Genomic DNA, 21673 nt, shown 5'->3' with positions numbered 1-21673 from the left:
GATGCAAAACGCTTTCAGACCCGTCATTGCCCCGACTAGTCAATTTGGAGTCGAAATTTCAGGGCTTCAGTCGACCATGAATTTCTTTGGTTGATTACAGCCCTACAAACTTCTAACTACTTTCTTACCAGCTGTTTACTTCCAAATCTTTAAAAATAAAAAGATAAAATAATAACATTTATAAATGTAATGATTTTATATATATACATATATATATATATATATATATATATATATATATATATATATATATATATATATAAGTGCTTAAACTGTTCAACTGTACCGAGACCAATATAAATGTTAGACTACAGTTTAAGTCATTTTCAGTAAGGGACTGCTTTCACAGCTATATGCAAAATTGCACTTTTTCTTTTTTGTGCACTGTGTTAGTGTCGATCCCTCATGCAGTGCAAAAAGCAAAATGTCCAATATCTAGCACAAAGCCAAATCATCTGAATCTGAACCACAAATGTTACCTACTGCAGCTTTAACCAGAGCTTCTGCCTCATTGGGACCAGGTTTCGGTCTCCATGAGGACCACTGGTCCTGACAAGGACAGTGTTTGCAGCAGGAAAAAAAGGCTCCAGACAAACACATAAACACCCCCCACTCCACACACACAAACCCACAGACAAGATGCTGTGTGCGCGGCGGCTCCTTCTTCTCCAAAACCACCGCTTCCAGACGGTGAAATGTGAAAACAATCCGCCCTCTCACACCAAGTGCGTAACCCGGGGATCAAGCTGCGGTTTCCCATTGGAGTTGACGTTTGCGCACAGGAAACAGAAGTTCCAGTGAATTAGAGAGGGGGGGGACTCAGATGGAGGACTTAGGCTTTGGATTCATCAGGCTGATGTGAATGATAGTGATGATAATGAAATCTACAGTGATGATGGTTGGTGATGGTGTGATATATATATGATGATGGAGGACACAGAGAAACACACAGCGACAGAGTTAGCGGAACGGTCAGTTCTTACCTGAGAGCGCCACAGTGTCCAGCATCATCCTGCAACTGTTTATGACCAAGAGAAACAAACACACGTCCCGAGAGAAGCGTCCCATGCTGATTCAAGCGAGCTTTTCCACAGACAGACACACTCACTGACTGACTGAGCTTTACACTGACGTGTGTGTATGTGTGTGTGTGTGAGAGAGAGAGAGAGAGAGAGAGGGAAAGAGTGTGTGAGACAGAGAGACTGACTGAAAAAGTGTGTGGAGAGAGAGTGAGACAGCGCGCGCGTGTGTGTTTCTGCTTTTGCTGTACTGGCAACTGCTTACAGAGCGCGAGAGAGAGAGAGCGCGCGAGAGAGAGAGAGAGAAGGGAGACAACCCGGGCTCTCTGATTGGCTTGTTTGTGCCAGTGTGGACACACACACACACTCACACACACACTCACACTCACAGAGAGAGAGAGAGAGAGAGAGACTATTTACTGAGGGATGTGCAGCCCAGGGTCAGGACCAACAAATGGGACATAACTGTAAATTAATGAATGTATGAATAAACAATGAACACATTGTAAAGACAGAAATAATTAAATACATAGATAAATGACCTGATATCTGTCATCCCACACGTGTTTACATTATGTATTTATATGTACAGTGCATTTATGGAGTATGCATTTTGGCCAAAATCATGTATTTGTTTGTTGGTTACTTCTTTTTTTTACACCCCTGTACTTATTTATTTATATATTTCCACATTATTTACTTTTTTTTAACTTCTTTACACTCATTTAGTTATGTGTTTTAACATTATTTATTAATTTTTATTTATGTGATTCTACATTAGTTATACTTCTTTACACTCCTTTCTTTGTTTCTCTTTCTTTCGTTATTTATCTATTGATTTATGTGATATTAAATTATTTATTTTACTTCTTTATACTCCTTTATTTATGAATTTATTCTTAATGTTTATATTTATTTTGACTTACTCCAATATTTTCTTTTCTTTCGTTATTTGTTCTTTCTTTCTTTCTTTCGTTCTTTCTTTCTTAAATTCCTATGTGCACGTGTTTCTGTATTTCTACATTTTTTCAGCATTTATTTCTACATGTGTTCATGTATTTACTTCTTTGTTCTTATGTCAGTGGAACATTGATGTCGGGTTAGTTTCCGGGGTAGTGAAGTGTGCCTAGGGAAAGTTTAAGGGGGAACACCCGGAATCAAGGTGTCACTTAAGTTGTGAACTGTGATAGCTGATAATTGAAAAGATATCAAAACCAGTAATGATATGTTTATTTTGTCTGAGATGCACATGGTTACACTGTTAGCTGACGCAGTAGCTTATCAGTAACCTGCTACGTCTGTGCCTTTACGTCATTGCTAATGTTCACAGACGACAACAATCAAGTATGTCCTCACAACTTAATAACGAACGTCTGCTCTGTGCAGCGCGTCGCTGCCTCTGTTCTGCTCCAACAAAAATGAAATGACGCCCTCTGCTGGACGAGCTCTGTCAACACTGTGGGAGGCTCGGTGGTGCCTTCAAGTGTACCATGTTTCTGACATGTCAGTGCTGATCTTCTAGTTCACAGCTTTTCCTTATAGTTTTATAATACAGTAACATTCATTTTACTTTTTATCATTCATTATATGATTAATAAATATTAGTATTTTTTTATTGTGAACACGATTCTATCAATACTGAAGACATTTTATCCCAATACTCTTGACCAGGGCCGGCTCTACCTAATTTTGTGCCCTAGGCGAGATTGCCCTCCGGTGCCCCCCCCCCCCCCATCCAGGCAGGCAGGCAGAGATGATAACAGTTATCATCACCGCTGTTTATGTTTGTGATGAGTTTTCATTACTTTTCTGAAAACTAATGAAAACTCATCACAAATATAAACAGCGCTGATGCAGTGCGCATTTTCACATTAAACACGATGTAGCTAGCAAGCAGAAATATGAAAACATTTATTGTTTTAAATAAATAGCGTTAATAAAACGTCTTCACACAAAACGGCACAATTAAAAAAAATTGTACAGGCTAATGTTACCTTTATATTGTAATTTCCTCTTCTCCTCTTCTTTTCGTCTCTAGGGGTTTTGCGCTCCCGAGGGCTTGGACGGCCTTTTCATGTCGTTAATAACAAAAGCTTCACCTGTCTGTGACCTGACCTCTGATCCCTGCTCTGACCCTGAGGTCACCCGTCATGTGATTCAGCAGCACCACATTTTAGGAACATTATTGTTTATTCATTTGTTAATATTTATTATTTTCAAGAGAGAACACACAAATGAGGGCGACTGGGAATAGAAAATCATTTTTATTTTCATTGTTTTAAAAAAAATGTATTTATTTTTTTTTTTTTTTTTTTTTTTTTTTAATTTTTTTTTTTTTTTTCTGCTGGAAGGGGGGCCTCGCGGCGCCCCTCCAGCAGATGGCGCTCTAGGCGACCGCCTATATCGCCTATGCCAAGAGCCGGCCCTGCTCTTGACACAGGTGACATTACTAACATGCTTCTTGGCCAGTTATACCAATTATACTATAACAATTATGCCCACCTCCAATATCACTAACACTTTTGATACATGAATGTGAATCACTACAGAATACAACTAACACTTAAATGACTCTTCTAATTAATATGAATCAAGTAAAACACAAACTCAAAATGTCAAATGTAAACATACTGTGTTTCACTGTAATAAGTAGTTCAGTTTTCACTGGGAAATCATGCACATATCATCTGTTGTTTCCCCAGATATTTATCTTGCTGAATTGCAACACTTTTTATTTCCTTTGTCCTCCGTTTATCCTTCAATGCTCTCTTTCAATTTCAATGTTAAACATCTTTACTTGAAGTTATAAAACCCTCTTGTTTTGTTGCTTTTGTCTATTTGGTAATGAGTTGATAGCTGTTACTGCATTCAACTTTGTAATTATTTAATTTTATCATACATAATAATTTTCACTACAGCAATGCATAATATTGTGTTTTAGTATTGAAAACAGTTATTGTGGAAAAAGGGAATATGAAGGAGAAAAAAAAAAGATTCACAGTTGATTTGTGACTTTAGTTTGGACCAATGCGCGTTAGCAAATGAAAACACGTTCTTTCAAGTGTTGAAAGCCGAGTTTCCGTACATTGGGAGGAGTACTCGAATGCAACACAGGACTGTCATGGCGTCTCCCTTGCCAGAGGTGTGTTGGTGCAGAAAGTAGCCGCTGTCATTCTCACGTTTGTCCCGCAAACACAGACACTAGCTCCCACTGAGGACGATTTTTGGGAGCGGTACTCACCATGGGGGCTGTCCATGCTAAGGTAAAGCCTGTTTATATTGTCTTTGAGGCCTGTAAAGAGGGTATTTGACCATGACCTCCGTGCCCGGTGTGTACTGAAGGCTGCACTGTCCTCTGCATGTGTCTCTCTGTCCTCCTGTGTCCTCCTCTGTCCTCCTCTGTGTCCTGGTTCTGTCTGTTAAACTGGTTCAGAGAAACAACAGCTGACAAATCATCCAACTGTCTGCACTATGTTGAAATCCCTGTGTTCTTGCTGCCAATTCAAATGCCTGGGCGCCATTTTCAAGTCTTGCTTTCATCACTCATGGTCATATAGATATATTTCTATGGGATTTCCACATTATACCGCACTGAAATGACTAATATTGTTTTCAGCAGCACACACCTTTTTCATTAACACGCCACAGTAGCCAGAAGTCCTGTTAAAATGCCCCAAATCAATACTTTAATTCGTTTTATATTATGCTAGCAATCAACCCTTTGGTAGACCACAGGTGCCACAGAAATAGCAACAGAACATTTCATTTATCATTTAAAAAATGTTAAATATAGAAAATATATTATGTTATTGCACAGTAATATATGTATTGATGCATGTTTATATATTAAAGGTGCAGTGTTTAAGAATCAGTGACATCTAATGGTAAAACTGCAGATTGCCATTTCCCAAGGAACTATGGTGAAAGGATGTTGTCATCAACAAGTGTGTTACACGGAAGCGAAAGGGAATTCGGCTTCCGTGAGGGTCAGCTCTGAAACATCGTCCATTTTCTTGTCCCATGTTACAGACTTTGATTTTCTGTACAATGAGGTCCTTGGAATAAATAACCTTATAATAGTAAAACATAGCAATAATTGTGGTTATTTGCTGATTATGTACCAATTTCCGAACATTTGTCAACACCCCCCACTAATAAATTGTATTCCTGCTGTTGCCACTCATGTGGCGGTGCTGCACTCAAATCGCCTACATGTTACGCTCCATCTTGAACTTCTGGTAAGACAGTAGTGAAATGACAGGAAAGTGACGTGATGTGTGTGTGTGTGTGTGTGAGAGAGAGAGAGAGAGAGAGAGAGAGAGAGACACATATGTTGTTGTTTTTTTGTAGTACTCTGTCACTGCCACACACTTCCATGTCTGTGTGCATGTGACATTTTTATTTGTGGTGCCACCTGAAAAATAGGGCTCCTCAAATGTCACGGTGTAATTCCAACATTGCAGTTGTTTTAAAGTATTATTCATATAGTGAGACATTCATTGCTTGTGTAGTAATCTGAACCTACATGTTTGCTAGTGTTCAAACAAAATGGTGTCCTCCATAAATTGACACCCTTGCATAAAATACATATAAAAAGCTTGTTCATGGCTACAAAAGTTGCTACAAAACTGTTTTTATTTTAAAAAGAGATCTACAAGAAAAGTTGTGACACTGTCTAAAAATACAATTAAAAAAAAAAAGACCAAAAATAACCAATTCCAAAATTGATTTATTTTGCAACCTACTCAAAACAAGTTGGAACAGAGGAGAGTACAACCGGGTCACATCACAGAATTAAATCTGTTTTCTCACCTTTTTCACTTTCTGTATCCAGTTATTAATTCAGTAGTTTATTTTAAAAATGATTACTGTCTAATTCTCTCTATTAATGTGCAGAGTCTGGATACTCTGCCGATGCATGGCCGTGACTTGGGCGTCAACCCTGAAGACTTGATGGAGTCTCCAGAACCAGAGCAGGAGGCCAAGCAGGAGATCCTCGAGAACAAAGATGTGAGTCGTAGTAATATCAGTAGCATTATAGGGCTTATCACAATACACTTTTTTTTATATATATATCATTCGATATCAGTATATATATTCGACTAAGACAGCAATGATGACAAAAAACAAAAATAAAAACAAAACAAAAAACACTTACTTGTACATCGCACTTATGACTAGCACTTTGTTTGGCTTACTTGAAGCACTTACTTCTAGCTCTTGTTTGTACCCAAATGTTTAAATGCACTTATTGTAAGTCGCTTTGGATAAAAGCGTCTGCTAAATGACATGTAATGTAATGTAATGTAATAATGTAATATATCAAGATGTAAATCAAATCAGTATTTCTCTAAGGCTGGGTGATATGGCTTATAAATAATATCTGGATATTTTTAGTTCAAGATATATAAGGATATAAAGCTGCACACTTTTTTGAGATGTTTGTGCTTCCTCAAAGGGGGTGACTGTAAATACACTCTAAAATAAAATATCTACTGTTTATGATCTTAAAATACAGTTATTACCTTTCATTTCAGATAAAGGCTGCTTAATTTCTTTGACTTTTTAATGTCAAGTATATTGTAAGTGTGTTAGAAACAATGCAATTGACTTTAATCATGGTCTAATTCACAAATAATTAGGCTTCAAATTAAACAAGTTACTTTTTTGCTGATTTCAGTTATAACAGTATTTCACAAATGTATTCAATATAATAAATATGATTATAAATGCAAACCAGGAAAAGTCATCACAGATACGTTATCACATTATGACGATGTCCAAAATCTAAGACCCTATCTTGTCTCAATAATTCAATATCAGCACATGTTAAACTTTTATTGAATCATGATGTAATGAATCAACACTTGAAATGTTGTTTGTTCTTTTCCGCCCATAAAAAGTCTAAAAACACCATTTATAGTTTTCTTTAACTTTCAGTTGAGAGCAAAACATTGTCTTTGATCATCTAATATTTATCATAATAATTATCAATTTATAAATTCATTAGAACGGCTGAACACAATATTATTCGGTCTATACATATTATTGTTATTGTTGGTGATATGTTAGTGTCTTTGATTGCAGGTGGTGGTCCAACATGTCAACATTCAAGGTCTTGGAAGAACTAAAGAGGATCTGCTCGGCTATGAGATCTCTGATGTCTTCCTCGCCAAAAACCTCATTGACGTATGTGTTTACCACTGTTCTCTTATGTTCCTTCTCAGGTACTGAAAATATTACTTTTTTTTGTTTTTGATGACCCATTTCATGAATTGAATATTTAGTGTGTATTATTTCTATTGAAAATACTGAATATCATAAAATGTAGATTGAAGAGACAGACCATTAGTGTTGTTCTATAACTGGTTATATAAGTGGTTATATCCAGCATTTGTTACTTCAATAAGTATTGCATTTAGTGGCTCTGTCTGTTTGTCTGTCTGTCTGTTTGTGTTTCCGGACTTGCCAATATGACCACTAGTGGCCACTAGTTGCCTGAATGGGGTGAAGTCTGCCATCTCTGATTGCCTTGTTTTGTATTGTTAATCAGTTATATTTAACCGCATTGAGGAAATTAAGAAAATCAGCTAAATATATGGGCCAAAAAAATGTATTACCATCGGCTGCCCTGATATTAAAAAATCGGCATTAATTATCGGCCAGTGGCTACAGTAGAATCAAAAAATCGGCATAAATTATTGCCATGGGCTGCCCTGATATCTAGAAATCATCATCAGTTATTGTCCGTTAGCTGCCTTAATAACTAAAAATTGACATTCATTGTTATCCTTTGTCTGCCATGATATCTAAAAGTTTGCACCAATTATTGGCCGTTAGCTGCCCTGATATCTAAAAATTGGCATCAACTATCGGCCGTTAGCTGCCCTGATATCTAAAAGTTTGCACCAATTATCGGCCGTTAGCTGCCCTGATATCTAAAAGTTTGCACCAATTATCGGCCGTTAGCTGCCCTGATATCTAAAAGTTTGCACCAATTGTCGGCCGTTAGCTGCCCTGATATCTAAAAGTTTGCACCAATTGTCGGCCGTTAGCTGCCCTGGTATCTAAACGTTTGTATCAACTATTGGCCGTTAGCTGCCCTGATATCTAAGAGTTTGCATTAACTATCGGCCGTTAGCTGCCCTGATATCTAAAAGTTTGCACCAAGTATCGGCCGTTAGCTGCCCTGATATCTAAAAATTGGCATCAGTTATTGCCATTAGCTGCCCTGGGATCTAAACGTTTGCATCAACTATTGGCCGTTACCTGGCCTGATATCTAAAAATTAGCATCAGTTATTGCCGTAGGCTGCTCTGATATCTAAATGTTTGCATAATTAATTATTGCATATCTGATAATTAATTATCAGCTATCGAATGCCTTGATATCTTAAAATGTCATAATTGTGACAGACTGCACTTGTTTCCAAATGTATATTAAAACACTGTGATTGTATACACTGTCAGGAATAGTCACCAGCTTTAAAGAGCTTTGTACAGTCCTGTTCTACCATAAACTATTAGCACACCTTAGTTTGATTGTAACGTGACATGCTAAGTTTGTGTGCGGTTCCAGGTGATGAAAAAGGCTCACGTTGCCAGACAGAAACTGCTGCGCCTGGGAATCTTCAAAGATGTGGAAGTTCTCATTGATACATCTGAAGGTAATTGGACTTTAGTATTAATAATAATATAGACTTTATTGTATTTTCCAAAACTAAACATCTTTAGGTTTGAATCAGAATAAAACAACACATAAAACTAAAAAGTAAAAGTAAAGTAAAAGAAATCACTTCCTGTGTGTAGCGCGGGAATGTCACCCAATGACATTCCCGACACTGCAATACTGAGAAACATAGTTATGAACATTGTTTATGCATTCCAGTTTTTGTTGTAAAACTTTGTTTTTATAATGTCTGAAACTTGGAGCAACCTCACCAACCCCGACATAGGATTGCTGTCCCTTTAGCTTTTTAGCTTCTGTACAAACACTGCTACTTCTACCGTTATTAACATTTCTGTCGTATTTATTCCACAGTAAAAGATTTGTACCCATAGTAATGTTTAATTTTTATCCATAGACATGTTACTACGCTGTTTGTGTGTGCAAAGTACCACGTGGAGCAGACCTGGCGATGGCCCGGGAGCCACATACGGCCCTTTTGGGCCTGCAGTCATAAACACAAATTGACAAGTATATATGCTGTGCATGCAATACAACTGCGTCTGTCTGCACAGCGACAGGTGATGCTAGCCAGTTACCCATGGCCCCCTAAAAATGGTGGGGTGGTTTTTCCTTTTCCTTCCCTCCCACTTCTGAACCTACGAGAAATTACTTAATTTGTTTCACAAATTTGTGTCATCCTTTTTCACTATTTAACACAATCACATTAATTGTGATTGATTCTTCTTTTTAGCTTCTAAAAAATGTAGGAGCCTGCTCACCATTAAGGTCCATATGAGGACCATTTATAGTTAATTTTAGTCAGCAAACATTATCTCCGTCACTACCCTACATACCTCGCTGTGTCTTTTGCATTGCAAGCATCAATCATTCATGTGAAGGTACAAACTTGCATTACCCTGATTGCTTCTCGCTTCTCAGGTACGGACGCTCTGCCCAACGGTCTAGATGTAACTTTTGAGGTGACGGAGGTGAAGAGACTGTCAGGAAGCTACAACACTATGGTTGGCAACAATGAAGGAAGTATGGTGAGAAAAACCTATCCTGACATATTAATCTAAGAACATCCTACACACTAATCATGCAAGTTTGCTCTCACACATCCTGCACACACACATTAGTCATTTTTATAGCAACACGTGGAAAATACTTTTAAATTTGTTCCAGTCAACAATGAAGTTAATGGTTTTAAATCAGTAATAAGTGTCCGTTAGTAAGATTCAGGATAAGGACTGGATGAAACAATTCATAATGTTTTTACTGCAATTGTTTTTCATGGGGTTAGTTTTAAAATGGACACCAAATGGCCAAGAAAAATTTATTTATTTATTTATTTATTCATTACTATTTTAGAATTGCTACACTAATTTGTTTTGTATTGATATTTAATATTTACACAGAGGTTTAATACTAGCCAGCTGTTAGCTCAGGAGGTAGCTGGTTTTGCCTGTCAGCATCATTCGGTCAAATGTAGAGCTGACAAAATAGTCTAATTTAGCAAACTTAGTTTTTTATTTTGTTTTCAATAATAATAATAAGTACCAACGCGAATGTAAACACAAACAGAAGTGGCAGCTATAAATCTCTCAATGTATTGACTACTATGAATTATGATTATAAAATCATCACAAATTTTATTGTATTGCTGTTGAATCACAGTTGTTACTCTCTGGGAATCAATTTTTCAGGTTCAGAACCAGTTTAAATTTAGTGTGAATGCGTTGGCCAGTTTAAAAGATCAGCAACCAGAAGTGTGACTGTGCTAGAACCATGTTGGTGTCAAACACTGCTGTTGTTTCTCAGTACAGTGGTACTTAGAACTTGTTATTAGCGTGCTGCACACAGGAAGCAATTCATTTTCAATGTGAAAACAGCCATGTTCAAACACCCGACCACACTCGCAGTCTGTCAGGTCTGATAGTATTGTTTGACAGAGCCTGTTTTCAGATGAAGGACGCATCTTAAAAATGACGTAAAGACCAAATAGAGGCAGAAAAATCTAATTTACCACCAAAATCAACAATTACACATGCTCTCTGTGCTGCTAGTATGCTGGAAAAATGAGAAAGGTCTGCTCATCAGCTCTGATTCTCTGATTGTTTGTTTCACTGTCCTGTTTTGCAGGTGTTGGGTCTGAAACTACCCAACATGTTCGGTCGTGCTGAGAAACTCACCTTCCAGTTCTCGTACGGGACCAAGGAGACGTCCTACGGCCTGTCCTTCTTCAAGCCCCAGCCTGGAAACTTTGAACGCAAGTGTGTCAGCAACACGCACACGTCCCACATATGTTACTAACATGATATAACAATTATATGATGTTTGTACATTTTAAAAGAAAAGTCACGGTGTCAGTTTATTACGGTATAGGCTCATATAAATATTAAATTCCCCCTTCATGAACTATAAAACGATTATTATCTACATTCAAAAATAGTAGATGGTTGACAATGATAACTTCAATATAAAACACGTTTCATCCACATTTTGAAAGACAATTATATTGAGAGAAATAGTGTTTTAAACGATCATGTGGCTGGAAAAAGCTGCACCTACGTCATGTTAGGATTAATGAAGGTCTGTTTAAAACTACAAAGAAAATGACACAGTATGTAGATAGTTTCTGATATATGATCCGAACCCTAACCTCAGTTAGTTCCCATTTAAAACTTGAAGCTTAGAACTTGGCAGTAATACGATTTTAGTTAATATATACCTCCTTTATTTACTTATTTATTTATTTGAAATTCATTTGCTGATTGTCCTACTGTTGTCATGTTCAACTTAAACAAAAATACATATTTAAACCAAAATAACATTTTCCTATCTTTGCCTTTCACTTAAGAGTGAAAAGGAACCTTTAATCTTGACAGAAATGTCCATGCAGTTTATATGGTGATTTATATCAATATCTATTGATATTGTTTTGTTGATTCAGGAGATTACCTTTTAATAGTTTATGGACAAAACATTGTCCCATGACCACTTCTAAACTGGAATTATTGCCAAGCACAACCAAATGTAAATAAGGCCCTTGAAAATTGTGATAATTGCCTTAAATATACATAAGTCATTGAAAGTACTGGAATTTTGTGCAAGAAAGAATATTATACTCTAATGCTCGGAAAAGAAAATAAAGCTATGAATTGTTTCTGATCTTTATTCAGCATAGAACAAAGAACAATCAAAGAGATAACAATAAAATGGCAACCTACTTTTAGTGCAATGATTTGTGTTTTGTTTGTTGCATCTTCTGTTCTATTCTATTCTTCATTGCGATCACTTTACTGTTCAGCCCCAAATCGATGCTTAAAAGAACATGGATTATCCCTTTTAGTTCCTGTTACATGTTAAATCAGGGATGGTATGTTTTCAAAGCCAGTTTCCTCTGTTTCAGCCTCATTCTCAACATGTACAAAGTCACTGGTCAGTTCCCATGGAGCTCCTTAAAAGAGACTGACAGAGGCCTGTCATCAGAACTCAACGTAAGTGCCTGCATGTGTTTGTTTGACCACACACACACACACACGTATATATGTATCGATATTATATCTATATGGTGACATGAGGCGAGATATGGTCTTAGATTTTGGATGTCAAAATATTTTAAAGGCTGTTGCATTGATAATCATCATATTTATTACATTGAATACATTAAATAATTAAAACAAATTATCATTATTATTAAATGAAAATTATATATTTTGTGAAAAGTCACTTAATAACACATTTTTAAATTTAAGCCTAATTATTTGTCTTATAGCAGAATTTTACCATATTTATAGGCAATTTCATTGTTTCTAACACACAAATATCCTTCATTAAAAAGCCAAAGAAATCAACCAGGTATTACCTGAAATGAAAGATAATAAGTATATTGTTATACAGTATATTTACAGTGTATTGTCACTCTTCTTTGAGAAGCACAAACATCTTAAAAGAAAAGTTTTCATGAGTCCAGAGAAACAACCTGTGTACAGCTTTATATCTCTATTTGTTTCATATCTAGATATACAGTAGCCTGATATATATAACATTATTATTTATAAACCATATCTCCCAGCCTTGATTTATATTGCTATATATATTAATATTGAATTATGTAAATGTGTATATATATGTATATTCATTTAAAAGTAAATAAAGTAAAGCCATGACATATATTCTCTGAGTAAACAATATACACCAGTAACACAGTTTCAGCGTTTCTGTGCTTAAACATCTATCTTCAATCACATTTCGTCCTGTCGTCCTGCAGTTTCCTCTCGGAGTAACCCACCACACGCTGAAATGGGAGGGTGTATGGAGGGAGCTGGGCTGCCTGGCACGCAGCGCTTCCTTTGCCGTGCGGGAGGAGAGTGGACACTCTCTGAAGTCTGCCCTATCGGTGAAGCCTGGAGACTTTTTTCCCCCAACTTCTAGAACAGTGTTCCCCAAACTTTCTTTTAATTCCGGGACCACTTTTTTTTAAGATGGTGACCCAAATCACATTACATACATTACAGCTATATCTGTAACACGTAATATCATTTTGAATTATAAACACATTATTTCCAAGAGATGTTTTAAATGAGTAGCAACCTCATTTTATGTATGCTATTTAAAACATACATGTAAAAGCAGTTGTTTTTTGTACGTTTGTTTTTGGAGCCAAAAAAGAAATCCCCCCCTGACCTAGCTATGGGGTCACAACCCCAGTCGTCTTTGGGAATCACTGTTCTATTATATATGAATCATTTTTATGGAATGTGTCAGGGTTCTTAACTTGTGTTGGTTTTATTTGCAGCACACTGTTTCAATTGATTCAAGGAATTCGGCCATTTTCCCCAGCAGAGGTGCCTTACTCCGGATCAACCAGGTCAATATTTACTTGTATTCATATGTAGTATCTGATCGGCTGAATCAGCACTGTGTGAACTCATTTGACACCTGTTTGAATATAATAGACATTTGTGTATATCTGCAAATGTTTTTACAAATTGACCTTATGTGTTAGTACTCACCAAAAAAAGATGGCATACTCACAAGTACAATACAAAGTATGTATGCCAAGAATATCTCGATTCTGTGCGCATTCTTGCGCACCTGAACACGCAACACACCCAAAAATATTTCTGCAAATGATTCTAAAACGCCCCTGCTCTGACGTCTTCTTCCTGAAGAACAACGGCAAATGCGGCAGCGAAGAAGAAGGAAAATAAAATGTGCTTTGCACGATCAAAGCATTAATCTGTGATGTAGAAGCCTGAAAAATATTTTATTTCAGTGGTTTATTTCCTGGAATTAGTGATAAACGCAAAGGAACTGAGTGTCACAGCAGCTGTGCATTTAATATTAATGCTTAAAAGATTGTTGATGCTGCGGGTGATTTCATTTCTGATATAATATGTATGTTTACACGTGACAGATCATTTATCTATAAATGTGTCAGTGGCACACGTCATGATAGAATTATGCACAAATTGTGCTCACTGAGTTATTCCATGTAATGATTCATTTACTGTCACTTATTGTGTTGTGGAAACTGGGGAGGGAGGAAGAGACTGTTTATATACATGAGGCCTGGTCTGAACAAGGGTCATGATTGTTTGATCCAGTTTTGAAAACCATGAGAGTGATGTGTGTTTGCTCTGCAGGAGCTGGCTGGCTACACAGGAGGAGATGCCAGCTTCTTGAAAGAGGATTTTGAGCTGCAGCTCAACAGACGGCTCTTCTGGGACTCGGTAAGACATCGATTACTCCATGTCGATATAAATGAATGCAAAGGTCCAATATGCAATTCTTGAATGCCATTACTCTATATATGCGAGACCAAAATGAAAACAATCTTTATAGCAAATTGCAGTAAGCAAACATAGCCTTTCTAGCCAGTTACCACTGAAAACAGACATGTAACAGTCCTGGAGGAGAAGACAAACTCTGAATGATGCTGGAGACCTTTCCGTCGCAGAAATGCTAAACTTTTTTTTCCCTCTCTCCGTGTCTGAAGCCTTTTTTTTTTTAAGCCAAAGAACAAGCTCTTCTTTAAGTGGATCCTGAGAATTGCCTTCAGCTTTGAACTACTTTATCTATACAGCTCATTACTTACGGTCTATTGCTGCATTCAAGAGGAACTCATGAACTTATAATCATGACATCCACTTCATATCATCTAGATCTTGGAGCATTTTAAAAAAATGTAGGGCAGTGGTCAGCAATTGGCAGCATCGGCCAAAACTGGCCCGCCAAGCATTAATGCATAAAGTCATGCAGAATAGCATAATAAGCATTTAACCTAAGGCACGAGGAACAGTCCGTGGCACGTTTTTTAAATCAACGCATTTTTGTACAAGATTGAATAGATTAGAAGAAAAAGGGTTAGTAGAAAAAAATGGTTTGTCTATGAAGATATGATGTTTGCTTAGAAATAAATTGGCCATGGTCAAAGATTTACTTGCCGACCCCTGATGAAGGGTCAGGCATTTCCAACATGTTCCCCTAATACAACTGCTAGACAGGCTTCAAAATCAGAGGCTCAATAACACACATCAGTACTCTTCTCTACATTTTCATAGGAATTATTTGTTTCCTGATATCTTGTGATGCAGAATTGTGCATATTGGACCTTCAAAAACATGCAGGCATGATTGTAATAATTATGGTTATTGTTAGTGTCTGTGAATAAATGAATTATGTGGTTTGCTGTGTGTTCTACTGTGAAATATATGTGACGGAATAATGTGATATCTGTGGTACATGCACTGGTAGATATGCTTTGGTGTTGTAGTTACCACATAGAGCCACTAGAGGGCAACTCAACTCAATTGCTTTGAAACACCAATAATAAGATTTTATAGGAACAGTAAATCAGATCTGCCACAAATGTAAAAATATTGTGGCCGATCAGGTGTATTGATAATTTTGTGGTCTCCTGGGCCTAAAGGTAATGTTTCACATTCCCTCAGGTCTTATCTGCTTCTCTCTGGGGGGGCATGCTGTTTCCCATTGGAGGACAACAGTCCTGTATCGCTGACAGGTACGTTTGATTTATCCAGTAGCTGTGATCTGGAGTTAAAACTTTCCGTGCTGCTTTCCTAAACTTCATTAAGTTACAAGGAGATACTGGGATGCAATACACACAAAACTAGATTAAATATGTGCAATTCTCTCTGCCCAAAGTCCCATTTATACTTCATTTTTATTTGTTTTATGTGCTGTATATCCGTCCCAAACATAGTCTCTGTCCCTACCATCTTTTGCTTTGGTATGGACATTACACAATACTACCTCTAGAGGGATGAAAATGCAAGTGGATTTTGCGGGGGTGGAATGTAATGGCTTTTCTATTATACAGTTGCAACACAACTCCAATCTACTCTTTAGGGTCTGAGCACAGTGTGATGGACAGAAAGTTGGCTAAAAGATGACATCACTGACAGCAGCTGGAATCTTTTACCTTCCATCTGTTTGCTCACTGATTCTCTGATATTGTGTATGTTGTCCAGATTCTACCTTGGAGGTCCCACCAGTGTACGAGGTTTTGGGATGTACAGCATTGGGCCTCAAAGTGAAGGTAAACCCTGTTTTGACTGTAACATAATCATAGAAACTACAGAGCAGACAGGACGATTAACACGGCTCAATTGTCTTAGAGAAGTATTTTCTGGTTTGGTAACATGTGTCCCTCTGCTCCTCGGTGTGTTCGTAGGTGATTACCTGGGTGGAGATGCGTACTGGGCAGGTGGCCTGCATCTCTACACCCCTCTGCCCTTCAGACCAGGCAAGGGTGGATTCGGAGACCTGTTCAGGACCCATTTCTTTCTCAATGCTGGCAACCTCTGTAACCTTAACTATGGTTGGTACACTCAAAACATTATTTATAATTATTACTATCATTATAGTCGTTATACCAACACAAAAAGGCTGTTCACACGAATATGAGTCTAGGTGAATCCGTAAATCTTTTCATTAAATCTGCATTTTATCCACCCCAAAAGAGTACTAAAGCGCTATTTTATGAAAACGGGTCCTAGAGTGGCAAAATCAAAAAAGTTCGCCCTACATTTTTCAATCAATCAATGACTGAAAAATGTTTTGCCCTAACCTGTACATTTTATAAAATAACCCAGAATATCAACAACAAATCCAACAACATGCAAATTGTATATTGTGTACGTGTGTGTGTGTGTATATGTATATATATATGTGTAGGGTTCTGAACCCTTAACTAACCTGAGTGTGTGTGTGTGTGCGTGTGCAGGTGATGGTCCTCGGGCACACCTGCAGAAGTTAGCTGAGTGTATCCGCTGGTCATACGGAGCAGGTATCGTGCTGCGACTGGGAAACATCGCCAGACTGGAGCTCAACTACTGTGTGCCCATGGGAGTTCAGAGTGGAGACAGGTGACATTCATGATGTGTTACTCTTTTACACCTTAAATGTTTAGTCCTCAGTGTGTGTGTGTGTGGGGGCGGGTCTATAGTAAAAATCTAACAAAAAAATCCACTGGGCCTTCGTAATAATGCTAGTGACAAAGCAGTTCTTTAAGTTTAAAATGCAAGTTTTTAGTTGTGGTTGTATGAAGTATTGACATCAAATCAGCATTTTATATCAAGCCAATATGACAAATACTTACCAAATTAAAGCTGCAGTGGACCAGCAGCTCCTGTTTCTTCGGAAGCTAGAACACAGATTTTCTCCATGGACTTTGGTGCAGGAGATTGACCAGTTTACATTGACACAAACTTCAGTTTCCTGTTGGTAAAAGCTGTTCAACGTGAGATAAAGAACTAAACTTGTTCTTGAAATAGCATCCATAAAAGCTAGATTTTATTAGTTGAGTTTGTTAATGTGGGCAAAATCAGTTTTTTTCCTTTTTTCTGCTCCAAGCTGAACGTTTGTTCAAACAGGTGCTCAGACCACAAAACCTACTTCCCACCTGATCCCCAACATTTTTCTTTCTCCTTCCCTCTCCCAGGATATGTGACGGCGTCCAATTCGGAGCAGGAATCCGCTTCCTGTAGCCTCCTCTCTCCACTCATCTTGGCCGTCCACAGCGAAGGTTGTGCTGGGAAAAGGGAGAATGTAATTTTGCTGTTTGGTCAAGTGTAACTTGTAGATTATGTAACACTATTATGACTCCTGGGGAAACATGCTTGAGCCCCTACATCCCTCCTTTGATATGAACCTAGGGTCCAGTTGCGGGGCCACACAATCAAGAACCTTTCTACAACCTGAAAATGCTTTTTACTTATGGTAAAGCTGAAGTTCTTCCTTCTTAACTTCTTCCTTAAGTTCCAGCAGGCTGTACACTAAAGCATGCTAGCAACAGCATTTTGAAGTCCAAAATCACAGTTTGAATTTCGTAAATGTATAGCATAATAATTATGTATGTGAGTGCAAATACACTCATGGTGCATATTTTTAAAAAACTGACACACATCAGCACCTTTGGTCTTGAGTGTTCTTTGGCACGTTGTCTGTGGAAAAGTCACCTACCAGTGTTTCCACCCATAGTTCTTTTTTTCAATGTATCGAGAGATTTGTGGGCATGTTCCTCAGCTGCCTCCCCAGGACAGCATCGTATCCCGCTGCACGACTTGAGAGCTTAATGCACGACACATTCTCGTGACTTTGACTTCAGTCCAGTGGCGCAGTGTGACTAAATGATTGCAGTAGCAGACAGAGAATGAAGAGTTGACGCTTATGCCAAAGTGGATCGTTCAAGAATACACCCCACCCCAACAACATCTACCACCAGTCCTCTTACCTTTAGTCCTCTTTTTGATGTTGCTGAGGCTCTTGCCAAAAATAAATCTCAGTTGCTCCCCTGGTTCCTCCTGTGTCCTTTTTCATTAAATTCCCACTGGATAATTTCAGTCAAAAATAATAGCAAAATACCTGCTTTGATGACATAGGGAAGGAGGATAGGATATTGGGTATTGTTTCATTTGTGTCTCTTTTGTGTGTACCTTTACAGGTAGTCATATAGCAGCAGAAGGGGCAGCAAACGAAATAATGTTATATACTGTAGTATATCTTGAATAATAGCTATTCATTATTCAAGATAATAGTTTCAAGTTTAGATTCAAGTTTACCGAGTGCTTTGACAGTAAATACAGGAACCACAGGGACAGAAACATTAAGGCAAAAGCTACAAAAACAAAACACCAAAGCATATATTCACTTTTTTTAAGATGGTGTATCAGAAAACACACAACCAAACAGATTTAGCTTTATGTAAATAGTTGGCTATTCATTCATTAGTTAATTACTTTTTTGGTACTAGTATTTGTGTCAAATATTCGCCATAAGAATGAGACATTTTCATGAACATGAATACACAGATGCCCCCTTCATAACCATTATCTCCACAATGCTAAAAAAACAAAAAAAAAAACACATACTTTATGAACAAAACCTCACTTTACTGTGTCATGTGTATAAACTTCAATGGCTTTGTAAACCTCAGAAATAGGGGTACATTTCGAGTCCATTTCTGTACCACAAACTACATTTTAAGTTACTGGATCTATCTATCTATCTATATATATATATATATATATATATACATATATAAATATATATATATATATTACGGAAGCGCCTTGCATTCATTTGAAAAAAAAAAACTCAACTTAAACTTAAAACTTAAACTTAATTTTTTGGTTTGTTTTTTTGGATAATTTTTTTCCCCCTCCTGTTTTTTGGAGTACTTTTTCTGAATTATCGAGAACTCTCGCGAGAACCTCCAACCTGCAAGTGACTCCCATATTTTCAACAGTCTCCTGATCGTCTCTTGAGTCACCACGTAGCCTGAATGCATTTCAAATGCATCATCTTGTATCCATGGAGCATGCCATATCTGTCCAACTGATCCTGGAGAAACATCTGAATGAGCTTTCCTTCTGAACAACCGCTAAGTTCTCAGGTGCCTGTGTGAAGTCGACAGACCACTGTATCTCCCAGTGTCTTAAACCCAACTCAATGTAAAACTTGATTAAACTAAACAAGTCTTTGTTATAAATCAAACTTTCAATAAAGGAATTAATGCGTTTATTGTTTCAAATGTGCTCTAAACTCAGAAAATAAATTACTCCGAAAAACCAACCATGAAAAAATATTACTCAGAAAAACAGAAATAATTTCTCCGAAGAAACAAACAAGTGAATGCAATGCGCTTCCGTAAATTATCAACCTGAATGTACTATTTTATTGCCCAAAAGGTACATGTATGTTCCAAAGCAGTCAAAGCAAAAGATTCAGAGGTAAGATAACGTTAAATAGAAACACATACACTGAAAAATCACTCCAAGTGTTTCACACCCCTAATTCAAAAATCCTGTACTATCCCTTCTGGTAACACCAACAATGCAGTGGTGCAGCAGCTCTGGGACACTGTAATGTGTTTTTGAGTTGAATTATTAGGAAGGACAGTGAAAGGGAGGCGTATTAGGCAGGAATTGATCAGGAGGCCGTCTGACCTGTGTACCTTGTCTAAACAACAGCGTGAATGAATGAATGAACGTGTGTAACTGCTCTGCCTCCCATGTGTACCTTTGTTCCACTGGAGCCTGAGCAAGGCAGTTAAGTGTGGCTGATGCCAGATGTGTGCTTGGTGAGAGCTTGTTCTGTGTGGGAGATCAGACAGGTGAAGGGCAGGTCAATGCTGCAAAAAACTAATGACTTTGTAGAAGTGGAATTAAATGTCCCATTGGTTTATCTGTATGATGTTCTAAAGTTGGTGTGTGTGAGTGTTGCAAAGGAAAATTGTGTTTTATTTTGTTTTTCTTAAAAAATTTAAGAGAATTGTTCATTTTCAAAGTCTAAAATCTCAGGAAATTTTAGGAACTTTGAGATCTAACTCGGAATTCTGAGACTGGTTGGTTGTTCAGTCCCAGTATTTAACTAACTTCTTCAGTATTTAATCATCAGTTGCTTCTTAAAGTGAAAATTCTGAGTTTGAAATTAAAGTTGTTCATTTCAAGTCAGAGTTCTAGGAAAAAGAGCAATGACTGTTTTTGTACATAAATATGTGTGTTTTATTGTATTTGTTTCCTCTTTAGTACCTTTTCTGTCATGAAAATTGACCTTATCAGACCAAAACCAGGTCCTAATCAGGCAAAACCTCGTTTCTGAGGGCTAAGATTTGATTAGTGGCTAGGATAAGGTTGGGGATAGGCATTAACTGATTCTAATGATTCAGTACTCTATCATGGAAAGCGCCAAATGAGAGTTCTTAAATTAACAATTTTGATGAAACTCTTTTTAGAATCCTGATTTTAAAGTGGTTGTGTTGGATTTTCGTAAAGCAAGCAGAATTATTGTTTGTTTTTTTATTTTTCACAGTGTACTTCTGTAACACACACATTCACACAAACACACAGGTATACATCGCATTGATATTATCACTCTTTTTTATTGTTTACACTTTTTGAAATGTTGAACAATTTCTGTAACCTTTCTCACATAGGAAATTCATTGAGAGTACATATCAAAGGCAATGGGATTAACTGTAGTTTTCCCCTGGAAAGATCAAAGGCAACATCATCCTTTAGTGTAGTTTCTGTAGAAATGCTCATATATTCAAGTTTCTGAAGGAAAAGTCAGATTTAGATGGTTCGTTGGTTGTAAGTTACATGACGTGATATAATCATAAATTTCTTCGTTATTTTGGTTAATTTAAAGTCAGAATAGTATTTACGCTAACATTTCCACCTCAAAAACGGGGAAACAAACACCCCACACTTTTAATTAAAGATTTATTTTTCCCCCTAAATTCAGACTTTTTTCGGCAAAAAAAACCTGTTGGAAAACACAGTGAGTCAGTGACAGGCTATTTGCTTAGTTACATAACTCTTCTGCGCCTCTGTGGCCCACACGTGTGTAAATTCCCACGCGCGACTGCGCGCTTCCTCGAAGAGGGGTTGGGAGAGCGTCGTGATCGCGCACGTACAGCGCCGAGTGTAGCCCGTTGAACGCCCACGGCTGCT

At 37.5% G+C, this 21673-nt stretch overlaps 2 protein-coding genes across 3 annotated transcripts in view; one reads left to right on the top strand and one right to left on the bottom strand.

Moving 5' to 3' along the window:
• The window catches only part of scube1 (signal peptide, CUB domain, EGF-like 1), a 139579-nt gene extending 138466 nt beyond the window's left edge, over positions 1-1113 (bottom strand). For both annotated transcript variants that reach the window (XM_058625065.1, XM_058625066.1), the window contains exon 1: positions 984-1113. In XM_058625065.1, coding sequence (XP_058481048.1) covers positions 984-1068 — 85 coding nt within the window. In that variant the 5' untranslated portion in view covers positions 1069-1113. The remainder of the gene's footprint in view (positions 1-983) is intronic.
• Positions 1114-4120: 3007 nt separating this feature from the next.
• Positions 4121-18516, top strand: samm50l (sorting and assembly machinery component 50 homolog, like). Its single transcript, XM_058626207.1, has 15 exons — positions 4121-4282; positions 5916-6029; positions 7107-7208; positions 8598-8685; positions 9627-9733; positions 10830-10960; positions 12100-12187; positions 12961-13089; positions 13489-13560; positions 14339-14425; positions 15647-15717; positions 16187-16254; positions 16390-16536; positions 16942-17083; positions 17659-18516. Exons 1-15 carry the CDS (start codon positions 4262-4264, stop codon positions 17702-17704), a joined length of 1413 nt encoding a protein of 470 aa, XP_058482190.1. The 5' UTR covers positions 4121-4261; the 3' UTR covers positions 17705-18516.
• The last annotated feature ends 3157 nt before the right edge of the window (positions 18517-21673 follow it).

Source organism: Solea solea, chromosome 3 (assembly GCF_958295425.1).
Source record: "Solea solea chromosome 3, fSolSol10.1, whole genome shotgun sequence".
NCBI classification, from domain to species: Eukaryota; Metazoa; Chordata; class Actinopteri; order Pleuronectiformes; family Soleidae; genus Solea; species Solea solea.
Note: the sequence above shows the minus strand (reverse complement) of the source record. Positions and strands in the feature narration are given on the sequence as shown.